The following is a 15,294-nucleotide window of genomic DNA, read 5'->3' on the forward strand; positions in this document are numbered from 1 at the left end:
AAATGTGAATTATAACTCTGCTACACAATCTGTGTCTCTTACGGAATGTTCGGCTGCACTATGACATCACTGATGCTTAAAGCCCAATACAAACTGAACTGAACTAAATTCAATTGAAATGTATACAAGATAAATTTATGATTGTAAAGTACAATAATCACAACTACAGTGTATCACAAAAGTGAGTACACCCCTCACATTTCTGCAAATATTTTATTATATCTTTTCATGGGACAACACTATAGACATGAAACTTGGATATAACTTAGAGTAGTCAGTGTACAGCTTGTATAGCAGTGTAGATTTACTGTCTTCTGAAAATAACTCGACACACAGCCATTAATGTCTAAATAGCTGGCAACATAATTGAGTACACCCCACAGTGAACATGTCCAAATTGTGCCCAAATGTGTCGTTGTCCCTCCCTGGTGTCATGTGTCAAGGTCCCAGGTGTAAATGGGGAGCAGGGCTGTTAAATTTGGTGTTTTGGGTACAATTCTCTCATACTGGCCACTGGATATTCAACATGGCACCTCATGGCAAAGAACTCTCTGAGGATGTGAGAAATAGAATTGTTGCTCTCCACAAAGATGGCCTGGGCTATAAGAAGATTGCTAACACCCTGAAACTGAGCTACAGCATGGTGGCCAAGGTCATACAGCGGTTTTCCAGGACAGGTTCCACTCGGAACAGGCTTCGCCAGGGTCGACCAAAGAAGTTGAGTCCACGTGTTCGGCGTCATATCCAGAGGTTGGCTTTAAAAAATAGACACATGAGTGCTGCCAGCATTGCTGCAGAGGTTGAAGACGTGGGAGGTCAGCCTGTCAGTGCTCAGACCATACGCCGCACACTGCATCAACTCGGTCTACATGGTCGTCATCCCAGAAGGAAGCTGACGCACAAGAAAGCCCGCAAACAGTTTGCTGAAGACAAGCAGTCCAAGAACATGGATTACTGGAATGCCCTGTGGTCTGACGAGACCAAGATAAACTTGTTTGGCTCAGATGGTGTCCAGCATGTGTGGCGGCGCCCTGGTGAGAAGTACCAAGACAACTGTATCTTGCCTACAGTCAAGCATGGTGGTGGTAGCATCATGGTCTTGGGCTGCATGAGTGTTGCTGGCACTGGGGAGCTGCAGTTCATTGAGGGAAACATGAATTCCAACATGTACTGTGACATTCTGAAACAGAGCATGATCCCCTCCCTTCGAAAACTGGGCCTCATGGCAGTTTTCCAACAGGATAACGACCCCAAACACAACCTCCAAGATGACAACTGCCTTGCTGAGGAAGCTGAAGGTAAAGGTGATGGACTAAACCCAATTGAGCACCTGTGGCGCATCCTCAAGTGGAAGGTGGAGGAGTTCAAGGTGTCTAACATCCACCAGCTCCGTGATGTCATCATGGAGGAGTGGAAGAGGATTCCAGTAGCAACCTGTGCAGCTCTGGTGAATTCCATGCCCAGGAGGGTTAAGGCAGTGCTGGATAATAATGGTGGTCACACAAAATATTGACACTTTGGGCACAATTTGGACATGTTCACTGTGAGGTGTACTCACTTATGTTGCCAGCCATTTAGACATTAATGGCTGTGTGTTGAGTTATTTTAAGAAGACAGTAAATCTACACTGCTATACAAGTTGTACACTGACTACTCTAAGTTATATCCAAGTTTCATGTCTATAGTGTTGTCCCATGAAAAGATATAATAAAATATTTGCAGAAATGTGAGGGGTGTACTCACTTTTGTGATACACTGTATTTACAATGATCTGAATTGGAATCTGTCTCATATTGACCTGCCATTAACAGTTTTATTCCCTTTTAATGGGTCTTGTGCCCCTCCCCTAAAACACTGGGTGTAAGTAGTAATACCCACAAATACACTTTCACTCAGAGACAATTTTCACTCAGTGTACAAAGTCAAAAGACATAATTTATCTACATTTGAATAGGATAAACATATTGAAAGGATATTAAAGCTTGTAGTCAGAGTGGAGTTGTGGCAATAAACAAGGATTCAACACTAAAATACATGTCAGGATTTTAACTGCAACAGTGACTTTAATCTTTGCTTATCCACTTCATCTACAAACAGAATGAAGTTTAACACCACTGCCTAATGATGTAGATATTCATATGTTTATTGTTTGATGTAAATAAGCTAAATAAATTATTCATTCATTCATTGTCTGTTTAATCACCACTTTATTACCTGATTTAGGAAACAGCCCGGAAAAATCGCCAGTTCATCACAGTGATAAATGTAATAAAATGTAGATAATAAAACTATAATACATACTGATGTTTACTAATGTATACATACTTTTTAATACAGTTTGTAAAGAAAAGTATTTTAATTTTCTTCTACAAACACATTTTCTTTGTAAATGGATCATTCACAATTGGTGACTACATTTATGCAGGAACCCATCGTAAACAGGCCCAACAATAAAAACTTATATATACTTCTATACTTTTGTGGTGATCCCCTTGTTTTTCTTTTCTTTTTTAGAGAGGCAATACCCGACAATGCCACACCTTGCTTCAGACCTAGAGCAAAAGGGGAGCTCTGTATGCAAAGAAATTCACAAACGCAGGTTTGGAAAAGTACAAAATAAAATTTTCATTGAATATTCTTGCAGTCATAAAAACCACTGTCAGTTTGGTTTGATAATGAAAAAGAACCATTACAGAGTAATCGTTTAAACTAGTGTTGCTCAAGTATTTGGGGGTTGGTGGGCTAAGCACACATACTTTTACTGCCACATGTGAACAAATAAGTAGAGAGCAAATGTTAAATAAGCCATCCAATACCTTGCAAACACTGCACTACAAATCTCTGCCACTCTGGTAAACACTACACAATTACCCCCATCCCCAAAGATATCTAGTTGTCCTCCCAACACTCCCTCCCTCCCAACGCCTAGGCTAAAGTTAAGTAAGTAAAAAAGAGGAGGGAAATACAGCAGACCCCTCCAGTCGGTGGTTCACAATTCGCTGAATACTTGTCTACACAAACATACCACTATACAACCCACAAGCTAGAGGGAAGCTTCAACACCCGCAGCATTTCATCTAAATTAAAATAAACATTGTTATGGTTACAGTGAAAGAAAATAAAATAAGACCATAGAAAATGATACAGAAAATGGCGGAAATGGTAGAAAGTAGAGAGCAGCAGCTGACAACCAAATAAGCGTGTCAATCAACTTCACAGAACCGTCGTGATAGCAAAGCTCAAGTAATAGTGTTTAGCAGCTTGGAGCCTGGCGTTGCGTACTCTCCAAAGTAACCCTGCTACTTAGCTATATGCTTCTTGTACATCACCATGTACAAGCTAAAGTAGAGCACAAACTGTAAACCAGCGTGGCTGTAGTTGCTTCTACTAACTTAGCCCAACTCCGGGTGGCAATTACTCCATGGGACTCGTCTATGCTCGTCCATCCACACCTCAATATGCTATAAACTGCTCCAGCTCCAAAAACCGCTGCCACACACACACACACACGCTTGCGCTAGCTTATATTACATTATTCTTCACATTATATATAACAATATTAAATAAATAAACACATGAATTGCACACTGTTTATCATTTGGTGAAATAGCAGACTTGTATGTGTTTAGTTGCAGCATATATGATTTGCATAATCAGCTCTTTTCTCATATTACACATTTAATTTTAGTCTAAAGCAGAGTCACTGTTGAACAGAAATCCAGAGCTCATTTAAAACTCATTTTCTAGAAGCACTGCTACAGTTCTGATCAAATTCTATTAACCTTGGAAAAGTGATATGCTTATAGATAATGACAATCTAACTAGGCCACACTTGATGGATTTACATTCGACTTTTAATGTGAGCACCTTCATCTACCTTCATATCCTTCATTGGGGACAAGCAAGACAAGTCAATTGGTCAACTAATCTGTTTTTATAAAAATACCTATTTTAAAGTGTTTCAGTCATGCCTATTGTTACAGAGGGTTTTCTCAAGACCAATACTTACGGAGTCAGCATGATATCTATAAAGTCTGTTCAAGATTCTTTGTTTAATACCATGAGCGCAACCTCAGCATCATTTCCTTAAATCAGCTAATTTTCAGTCTAGTTCACACAGTTTGACTTAGTTGTGGAGGGTAGACTGCACCCTAATACCTGAATACAAAGGCTCAGTAAATTTCGTATGGTACTGTATGTGTACATGTGATGTGCCCTGCCAGCCGAAATGATAAAAAAGGAGAGTGTGCCAGTCTGCCAGTCTAGATAGATGCCCATTCTTTTGGAAGGATTTGGTGGAACAGATAAGACTATCTCCTTCTCTTCTTAACTTATGTAACAGCTATAATCAACCAAACAAAACATTTTCCAGGATTTTTTGTTTATCTCCAGTTTGCAGTCTCTACTGCAACCTTTTTGTTTGATTCTCTTGTAAGTGACTCCCATGTAAATGACATTGCCGGTCCACTCGGCTTTTCAGTAGAAACAACCATCGCTCATTGTTTTTTGGCACAATACCTAAGAGTAAAACTCAAACCGGTCCTGATAGTCTGGGTGTGGCTGCTCTTCTTTCTTCATTGTTAGTAATAAAGTTCTGTGTGTCATGTTCGGGTCAAGGTTGCTCTCGAAGGCATCTGAAAAGAATCAGAATTCCAACTTTGAGTATAGTTTTGATTTCAAAAGATTGAAATAGTGTTTTAACCCCTTAACATATCCAGTTTCTCTATGCACTATGGCAATCTCTGCCTCTTGCACAACACCCTTGTGAGACCACCGTTCTCTTATTCACACTGGTCAGCTCAGAATTAAGCTTTGCCCTCAATATTTATTCTCGACCAGACAGTAGGAGTGAGTCGTGGCTGCAGCAGCAGGCACGTGATCCTCCATCCATCCTTCATTTCTTTAGATTTAACCAACTATATCTGGACCACTCAAAGCTCTCCTCTGTATTAATGCTCATGCTTTTGGGTTGGGGTGTCTAACAAATATGCAAATTTGAATTTCTAAAACCTACAGAGAAAAAAAAATCTTTTTCTTTAACCTTTATTTCCCTTATCCTAATTTCTTCAGTTTCCAGAGAGGATCATCTCGTACTATAGAGAGACGCCTTACTCCAGACTACCCCTGGATAGGATGATTGTAGCTAAGATCTTACTCATTAAGCTTTGAATGACTGGAGCTGAAAGCAAATATTACACATTTAATTCAACTACAGTATTTTACAATTATTAATTAATTATAAATTCCTGAATACTTTAGTTATAATAATGTTAGAACCATAACGTTGCAAAAGCAACAGTATAATGCAACAGCTTATATTTAAAAAATATTACACTGATTACACATTAGGTAAAAAAATTAATAAGAAATGAAACATGAAAATAAAGAGAAGTAACTGTTTTGGTATTTTGAAAATGTCCTTTTAAATAATTAAAAGCATTAATATATTAATGAAATGATTTATTATATAAATGCAAACATTTACAAAACATTAGTTTTTCTTTTAATGTTATGTGTAGTGTTGGCATGCATGGGGGGCACAAAAACCATAAAAATGCAAATGGTTTTGGAATAGAATGTCGCAACAAGCTCATGGTGAGGTCCACATACTTCTGGTCATATAGTACATTTTTTTAGACTTGACAACACACCTTTTAAAAAATTGAAGATGTTTAATATGTTGGACCAAGACAACAAAAGTAAACCCGAAATAAGTATGATAAAAGAAACACACCACCAACTGGACCTTTGTAAAAAGTGTTTAATGTCTTGCATAATCAACAGGTAACTGATCATTCGACTTGATTACTGTCATTCCTGCTAAATGAAAGTATCATCAATTACTGTTAATAAAATTAATTGTGAAAAATAAGAAAGGGATGATAAAAATAGATAGAAAATTTGATAAAAAATAGGTAAATAGATACAAATTTGACTATGATTCCCATGGTGCACATGTGACTGACTGGCTGACCAATCAGGAGGAAAAAACTCAGCCCAGATATGCTTAAATCCAGAGAGGACAGTCAACATGGCAGCACTGGGTTGCTCCTTTGCATTGTGATTATGATTAGGATAGCAATAGTGATTTTTGGATTGTAATAATCATTGTGCTTGCCATGTTTATTGTCTTGTGTTTACATTTTATGATTTATTTTGATTGTTGGTAAGGATAAGCTGCCATTTTTGTTTGATTACCCTTTTCCCCTGTTTTTGATAGCTAGGAAGGCTTAGGATTGTGTTTTTGTTTAACTCTTAGTTTAGTTGAATTTTTTTTTGTAGTTAGTTGAAGGTTCTGTTTATTGTTTTGGCCTGTGCTTACCCTGAAGCTTATGTGTATATATTGGTGTTTTAAAAATGTTGTAGATAGTGTTTTTCTGTGTATACTGTAAGTAGCATTGTAAATAAACACTTAAACCTTACTGTACTCTAAACATAGTATGCTATGCCCTTTTTTTCTTTAAAGGAGAGTAGGGGTCATAACAATAAGTGGGGGCTCATCCGGGATCTAGTCTACTGGAGTGCAGTAAGTCAAAATTGCTTTGTTTGTCTTTAAGACAGTGTGGAGCTACAGCAGGTTTTATTATGGCTACTCTGAGCCTGTAAACCTTTTTAAAAACCCAACTTGGAAACTTTTTGATAAGTACCGTAAGGATGATTTGGTGACTTGATGTTTCAGTTTCACAGTTTTGATTGAAAAGAGAGATCTAATGTAGGATTGCCTCCAAATTTGTGAAGCTGGGCTTGCCTGTTCCCTTAGTGCTGCCCTTGGATGGTGGTAAGGAACCTATGGGTAAGTTTAATGCTGCTGCTTTTTTGTGGTGAGCTTTAATGCTGTTTGCCAAAACATATTGTGGTTTACCTTAAAGAGCAAAGGTAATATCTTTGTCTGAAGCTGCCACATTAGCTGATGAATTTGTGCAAACACACAGGAGTGTGTTTAGCCCAGTACCAGAAATGTGGTCTGCTCAGCCTTTATGCCACCTTCCGCAGCTTGCCAAGAAAAGATCCTACACTATGTGCAAAAGAGGGACGTTCCTCAAGTATGGTGGGTGAGCGCACTTGGTCCTTTTTCTTTAAGCCTGGACATGTTGTAGTAGACTATCAAGCTTTAAAGTACAGGCAACAGTGTGCCCAAGACAACAACACAGCATCAAAAGAAGTGGGGTTGGTCAAACCCATGGCAGCAAGTTTCCCCACACAAGTCCTGACAATAGGTTTATGCCTTTTATTTTTCAAGGATTTGTATCAGAGAGTGGTGAGGTTTCTAAACAACAACCTCTTGATATACAGAGGGACACAGGCTGCTTTCAGTCAGTCATGCTTAGCTGTGCTTTGACTTTATCTGACAAGAGTGCTTGTGGCTCCAATGTGTTACTTAGGTGGATAGAAACAGATACTGTGTCGGCACCATTGCATAACGTACACATAAAATCTGATGGTGGGGGAGCATGGTGGAGTGTGCAGGACCAAACCTGGACTGAAGAAATGTAAGTGTGCTATCTGCTTGGAGATGAAAATTTTCATGTAAATGTAGTGATGGTACAGACCATAGCACAAGATTAACTCCTGTTAACAGACTTTACTTAGAGCGTAGGGCGGCACGGTGGCTAAGTGGGTTCAATTCCCAGGTGGGGTGGTCTGTGTCCTCTCTGTGTGGACATGCAAGTGAGGTAAATTGGACATACTAAATTGTTCATGACTGTGTTTGATATAACCTTATGAACTGATGAATCTTGTGTAATGAGTAACTACCGTTCCTGTCATGAATGTAACCAAAGTGTAAAACATGATGTTAAAATCCTAATAAACAAACAAACATAAAGAAAAAAACAAAAAGTCTAAATACTGGTAAAAAAATAAGCTGTATTTAAATAATCTTGTTTGGGCCATTTCTAAGCCTTGGTTGACATGTTAAACTCAAAAATATTGGTAAATGGTTTTAAGAAAACAGCCTTTCTAACCTGTATGTCAACTTGAAGCTAGCAGCTGAAAAATCATCCATGAAAGCTGCATTATTTTTGTGATCATCTCAACTGTTTGCTAGAGGCTTATTAAAAATACTGTGTGCACTAGTTAAAACATATTAATTGTTTGTAGTTATGCAAAGAAATGCAAATAAATATTTTTTAACATTATTTTCTTAGTAAGACCAATAAAGGGTTAAGGTACTGGACAAGTAATCAGACCACTGCTGCTACCAAGTTGCCACTGTTGGGCCTTTAAGCATGGCACCCTCAAATGCTCAAATTGTATTTACCCCAATTGAAATAAAAGCATCTACTTAATGCCATAAATGTAAATGCATGCCAGGAGACGTTAACTTCACTACTGAAAGTGAGCCAAGTGTGGTGATGCAGGCCTTATAATTAACATTTATGACATTTAGCAGATGCTTTTATCCAAGGTACCTTACAATTGTGACTAAAAACAATTCAAGCAACTAAAGTTTAAGGGCCTTACTCAGGGGTCCAACAGTGGCAACTTGGTGGTGGTGGCTTGAACCAGCAGTCTTCTGATTACCAGTCCTTACCTTAATGTACATAAATAAAATAAAATGTGATATTACTACAAAAACAATCTTTTTCAGACTCTTTCTTTCAGATGCCTTTGAGATCAACCTTGACCCGAACGTGGACACAGAACTCTATTACTGACTGATAACAAACAGGCGTCAATGAATAAAGAAGAGAAGCCACACCCAGATCATCAGGACCGGTTTGAGTTTTACTCTTAGGTATTGTGCCAAAAAACAATGAGCGATGGTCTCTTCTACTGGAAAGCTGAGTGGACCGGCAAAGCCATTTACATGGGAGTCATTTACAAGTGGATTCGTTTAAAAGGTCACAGCAGAGACTGCAAACTGGGAGTGAACAAAAAATCCTGGAAAATGTTCTGTGCTGTTGGTTATGGCTGTTATGTAAGTTACGATGAGAAGGAGATAGTCTTATCTGTTCCACCAAATCCTTCCAAAAGAATGGGCATCTATCTACACTGGCAGACTGGAACACTTTCTATTTTTATTATTTTGGCTGGCAGGCCACATCACATGTACACATATCATACAAAATTCTCTAAACTTCTGTATTCAGGCATTAGAGTGCAGTCTACACTTCACGACTCAGTCAAACTGTGTGAACTAGATTAAAAATGAGCTGATTAAAGGAAATTATGCTGAGGTTGTGCTCAAGGAAAATGAATGAGTCATGGTATTAAACAATCTTGAACATACTTTATAGATATCATGCTGACTCCATAAGTATTGGTCTTGAAAAAAAAGCCCTTTGTAATAATGGACTTGACTGAAACACTTTAGAATGGGTATTTTTATAAAAACAGATTAGTTGACTAATTGACTTGTCTTGCTTGTCCTCAATGAAGGATATGAAGGTAGATGAAGGTGCTCACGTTAAGAGTCGGATGTAAATCCATCAAGTGTGGCCTAGTTAGATTGTCATTATCTATGAGCTTATCACTTTTCCAAGGTTAATAGAATTTGATTAGAATTGTAGCAGTACTTCTAGAAAATGAGTTTTTAATGAGCTCTGGATTTCTGTTCAACAGTGACTCTGTTTTAAGACTAAAATTAAGTGTGTAATATAAGGAAAGAGCTGATTATGCAAATCATATACAGTACCAGTCAAAAGTTTGGACACACCTTCTCTTCAGTGGTTTTTCTTGATTATTTTTATTTTCTACATTGTAGATTAATACTGAAGACATCCAAACTATGAAGGAACACATATTGAATTATGTAGTGAACAAAAAAATGTTAAACAAACGAGAATATGTTTTATATTTTACCAACTCTACCTCTGCACAGCACAACTGATGGTCTCAAACATTAAAAAAGCAAGAAATTCCAGAAATTAACTCTAGACAAAGCACAAACATTAATTGAAAACCATTCCAGGTGGCTACCTCATGAAGCTAATTGAGAAAATGCCAAAAAGTGTGCAAAGCTGTCATCAAAGCAAAAAATGGCTACTTTAAAGAATATATTTTTTCATTTTCATTTTCAGCATTTAGCAGATGCTTTTATCCAAAGCGACTTACACAATGAGCAATTGAGGGTTAAGGGCCTTGCTCAGGAACCCAACAGTGGCAACTTGGTGGTGGCGGGGCTTGAACCGGCAACCTTCTGTTTACTAGTCCAGTACCTCAACCACTGAGCTATCACTGGCCCTATAAATATAAAACATATTCTGGTTTGTTTAACACTTTTTTGTTTACTACATAATTCCATATGTGTTCCTTCATAGTTTGGATGTCTTCATTATTAATCTACAATGTTGAAAATAAAAAAAAATCAAGAAAAAACACAGGAATGAGAAAGTGTGTCCAAACTTTTGACTGGTAGTGTATGCTGCAACTAAACACATACAAGTCTGCTATTTCACCAAATGATAAACTGTACAATTCATGTGATTATTTATTTAATATTGTTAATTTAAATGTGAAGAATAATGTTATATACTTTCATGTAAAAGTATTGTTTATAACGTTGGGCCTGTTTACAAGGGGCACCAATTATGAATGATTCATTTACAAGAAATTGTGTTTGTTGCTGGAAATTAAAATACTTTTCTTCACAAAGCATGTTGAAAATGTTGCTCTTGCTGTTTTTAATCATCTTAAAATAGATTTTTTTGTATGAATTATAATTATATTATTTACATTTTATTATTTGTATCACTGTGATGGACTGGCGAGTTGTCCTGAGTGTTTCCTTAATCAAGTGATAAAATGGTGATCAAACAGAAAATGAAAGAATGAATGTATGTATTTTATTTAGATTATTTACATATGAATATCTACATCATTAGGCAGTGATGTTAAACTTCATTCTGTTTGTAGATTAAGTGGATAAGCAAAGATTAAAATCACTATTGCAGTTTAAATCTTGACGTGTATTTTTAGTTTAACTCCACTCTAAATACAAGCTTTAATATCCTTCCAATACATTTATCCAATTCAAATTTAGATAAATTATGGCTTTTGACTTTGTACACTAAAGGGAAATTGTTACCGAGTGAAAGTGAATTTGTGGGTATTACTTACACCCAGTGTTTTGGGGGGCACAAGACCCATTAAGAGTGAATAAAATTGTTAATGCCAGGTCAATATTTACATTTTTGGCATTTAGCAAACGCTTTTATCCAAAGCAACTTACAGTTGAGACAGTATACAATCTAAGCAATTGAGGGTTAAGGGTCTTGCTCAAGGGTCCAACAGTGGCAACCTGGCAGAGGTGGGGCTTGAACTGGCAACCTTCTGATTACTAGTCCAGTACCATAACCACTAGGTTACGGCTGCCCTACAGGTGCCTCAATATGGGACATATGGGTGTAAATAAGTGTATTTATTGATTTAAATGAGTTTTATAATCATACATTTGTTTTTATCTTAATTATTCTTGATGTTGATGTACTATTTTGATTTTGTACTATGATTTGTATGGTGTATGTACGTATTTGTTTTGATTATTTGTCTTATGTAAAGCGTCTTTGAGTATCTTGAAAAGCGCTATATAAATAAAATGTATTATTATTATTATTATTATACATTTATCTTGTATACATTTAAATTAAATTCAGTTCAGTTCAGTTTGCATTGGGCTTTAAGCATCAGTGATGTCATAGTGCAGCCGAACATTCCGTAAGAGACACAGATTGTGTAGCAGAGTTATAATTCACATTTCAACAGAACAGCAGAGAGAGACAGACAAGCTTTAAAGCTCTTCTTCAAAAACTTTACATTTTCCTAATTTTGTGACTTTTATCACAAGTGAACACACACTGACCATGGAGCAGGTAAGGACTGACCACGTGCTGTTCTTCATAGCTCTGCTTCCCTGGAAAAAGGCCTTTTATTAAACAGATATCTTTAGATGTCTTAGTTTAACACTGAGTACATTTTGTTGTTGCTGCCAGTTTGCTGCCCCTAAAGGTAGAAAGAGGTGCAGGGAGGCTGATGTTGAAGAGTCACCACCCAGCAAAAGACACCATGCTGAGGAAGGACAGCGACTCTCACCAGCCGGTATGAGAACAGGGTTTATGTGCTATATTTCCTTAAAGTGAATGTAACAATCATAGTATAAGCAGGTTTATCCACTTTAAACTGTGTATTAAATTAATTTAACATACAGTACTTATTGGATTGACTGGGTGGTTCTTAATCCTTCACAGCCACATGGTAATCATATAATTCACATCTTGTCCTTGATTAGCCCTTAAATAAGCATTAAATGAAGAAAACTTAAACATCATATTATGTTAGTATTTTAGCATCATTTGAACAGCCATAAACTAGTAACCACAATGGTTCATTAACTAATTGAAAAACTACTATGTGAACACTGGATTATTTACTGTAAGTAAAAACATAATAAAATAATTAAAGTCATAACAAAGTCATTAAAGTTTAACATCACAGCTTTGTTCTTCTTATAGAAACTGCAGGAACGGCTTTGGTCAATGAGCCATTCACCCCGGTGAGCCCTGGTTACAAACTGTGAGTTTGTTTGATTCTCTGTTAGTTGTCCTGCACTAACTGTAACTGCTTTATCTGTAGGTGACTCCTCCAAACACTTTTCTACAGTGTAGTCTGGTTGAACATTGTATTAACATGAATTCTCTGCTTCTTTTGCAGTAAATACCCTAAAGTGGTGATGCTGTCTCAGAAGCGGATGTACATGAGAGTGTACAAGGAAATATCTAAAGAGTACTGTGTCCTTCATGCACGTGTCGATGGCCTTGAAACATGCAGCCATCTGCAACCAAGACCAAAAATGTTTCAGGTAGGAACACCAGACAAGTACAAACACAAACTAAACACAGATTACAACTTTGTAAATTAATTTGGTATTTAGAGTGAATGAAGGAGAATGTAACCACCAAATTGTTGCACAGAAAATTCAACCACAACTGATATCACACCTGCTAGCTTAATAGATGATTTAATGAAATCTACTACAATCTGCTACAATAATCTTAATTTGTTTACTCGGATTGTAATTTTTTTCGTTTCATAATAAATAGCTTTAACTCTCTTTGTACAGAAAGTGCATGAGGGCACCCAAGCAGACAAGAACTTGCTTGAAGTAAGTTTGGACAAAATGTTGAGCATCATTAATAAAGAGATAATACTAATGTACTAATACTAATGTACTGTAAACTATTAACATGTAAACTGTCTCTGTGTGTATTTATCTGTAGCAGAACCTGAATCAAACTAACCTGAGACAGCGCCTCTTTTACTTACACCACAAGCTCTCTCACATCAAGAGGCTTTGTGATGAATTTGACTACTGGAGGAGGAAGCAATTAAAGACCAAAGCCAAAAGAAGCCAGGACAGAAACAATCCTGGACATTTTTAATCTTACTTTACACCTTCTTTACACCACCTTATTTTATTCTCTTCCCTTTCTGTCCCCTTTTTAGCTTTTTTAAAATGTTCTTCCCTCCAAATTATATTTAAATTATATTTGTTAAATCTCCCTTAGTCATACTATATTTTACTATGTGAGTACAACAGTACCAAACCATGCAGGTGTAAATGCACAAATACACATACAGTCTCTAATAGCTTCAGCACATCCCCCAAAGTAATTCATGTTTATTACCTTATACCTTACAAGATTATAGCAACTAAGATTAATGCAGTGCACAAATACACTTCATACCCTTTAGTACTTGTACTTTAAATTCTTAATATAAATATGTATGAATTTGCAGCTACAAAACGTTTAATGTCCTTTTAGAGAGTAAATTAGTTTTATATTAGTATTTCTAAAGTTGTATTTTCTGTTTTTTGTAGATAGTGCTCTTCTTGTTCCTCTGTTGTGACCCTGAACATGCTGGAGTAATTAGCTATTTCTGGTAAATAGATGGTTACTCTGTCTCTTACCCGACTAGTTAGCTTATTATTCAGGTTGGCTAGTTGGCCTAAGAAGGCCTTGTGCTTGCCCTAACCCAATAACAAAGAAACAAGAAGATCTACAGTGTCCACTGTCTACAAAAAACAGACAAATCTGTATTCAATTGTTTTATTTTATTATTTAAGTATTTTAAATTTGGCTTATTTTACATTTTTAATGTTATACTCCAGACCCTGATGTATTCATTTGTGGAACATGTTAAAGACTGTATGTGCATATTTGCATTTACGCTTGCAATTTGATACTGTTTTACTTACATTTTAGCATATTCTATTTTTCACTCAAAACACTTTTAAACTCCAATGATTGGAGTCACTCTGGTTGATAGAGGAGATAATTATTCTGTCTAACCCAATTTAACAGAAATTATGATTTTTCTCTCATTTTTGTTTACATTTAAACCCATTATCCCCAGCACTAGGACAAATGCTCTACATCTTTCTTACCTCACTCTTGACCTTTTTCCTGTTCCCTAAAGTAAAACATCAAACAAATAAAATATCAGTGCATTGAAAATACTGTGTGTATTACCTTCATTTATAAGCAAGAAATAAAAAAGAAAAAGACCATGGATGCTATAGGGTTAAATATACTTTCTGTATGTGATGTGACCTTACATAAGGTGTTTGAACTACAGTAGCCTTTTACATGAGGCAGCTAATGCCAAGTTCATTTCGCTGTACAGTTCACACTACACAACTGGATCTCTTGTACTCTGGAGTCTTTTAAGTCGTTGTGGATTTCACCCTAACACATACATTTTTTTATCCTAAATAAATACAACACAAGCAATTTAAGGGCCTTGCTCAGGGGTCAAACAATGACAACCTGGCTGTAAAGAGGCTTGAACCAGTGACCTTCTGATCACTAGGCTAGTACCTTAAATATTAAGCTACCACTGCCCACAGCAAGAAGGTCCTTGGTTCGATTTCCAGTTGGAGCGATCTTGGTACTTTCTGTGTGGAATTTGCATGTTCTCCCTATGTCCAACAATTCAGTTGGTGCACTATCTAGTGCACTAGATATTTTATTCTTCACTCTGACTGAACCTCTGTATTTAAACTGTAAGTCTCTTATGGTTTTTCCATAATGCCAAGTTCACACTACACGACTTTCCAAGTCATCAGGTCGCTGTACAGTTCACACTACACAACTGAGTCTTTGAAGTCAGTGTGGCTTTCACACAACACGACTGATCGGCAATAAGGGTTTTCACACTACACAATCTATCACCAACTGGAATCACAGATGAGCTTCTCTGGTCTCCCAAACTACGTTTAGTCACAAATACACACGCGAGAAGTGACGAAAGGTTTAATGATACCACGTCCAAAAATGCACGTTAAGTAGCGAG

At 36.8% G+C, this 15,294-nt stretch overlaps 1 protein-coding gene across 2 annotated transcripts; it reads left to right on the forward strand.

Moving 5' to 3' along the window:
• The first annotated feature begins 11,715 nt into the window (after positions 1-11,715).
• Positions 11,716-14,456, forward strand: LOC134332708 (RNA polymerase II elongation factor ELL-like). 2 transcript variants are annotated; one of them, XM_063014458.1, is made up of 6 exons: positions 11,716-11,813; positions 11,934-12,039; positions 12,453-12,513; positions 12,652-12,799; positions 13,061-13,102; positions 13,218-14,456. In XM_063014458.1, exons 1-6 carry the CDS (start codon positions 11,805-11,807, stop codon positions 13,377-13,379), a joined length of 528 nt encoding a protein of 175 aa, XP_062870528.1. In that variant the 5' UTR covers positions 11,716-11,804; the 3' UTR covers positions 13,380-14,456. The 2 variants fall into 2 exon arrangements, with proteins under 2 accessions (XP_062870528.1, XP_062870529.1); XM_063014459.1 differs by having other exon boundaries at positions 13,221-14,456.
• Positions 14,457-15,294: the final 838 nt, after the last annotated feature.

This window comes from Trichomycterus rosablanca, chromosome 18, assembly GCF_030014385.1.
Source record: "Trichomycterus rosablanca isolate fTriRos1 chromosome 18, fTriRos1.hap1, whole genome shotgun sequence".
NCBI classification, from domain to species: domain Eukaryota; kingdom Metazoa; phylum Chordata; class Actinopteri; order Siluriformes; family Trichomycteridae; genus Trichomycterus; species Trichomycterus rosablanca.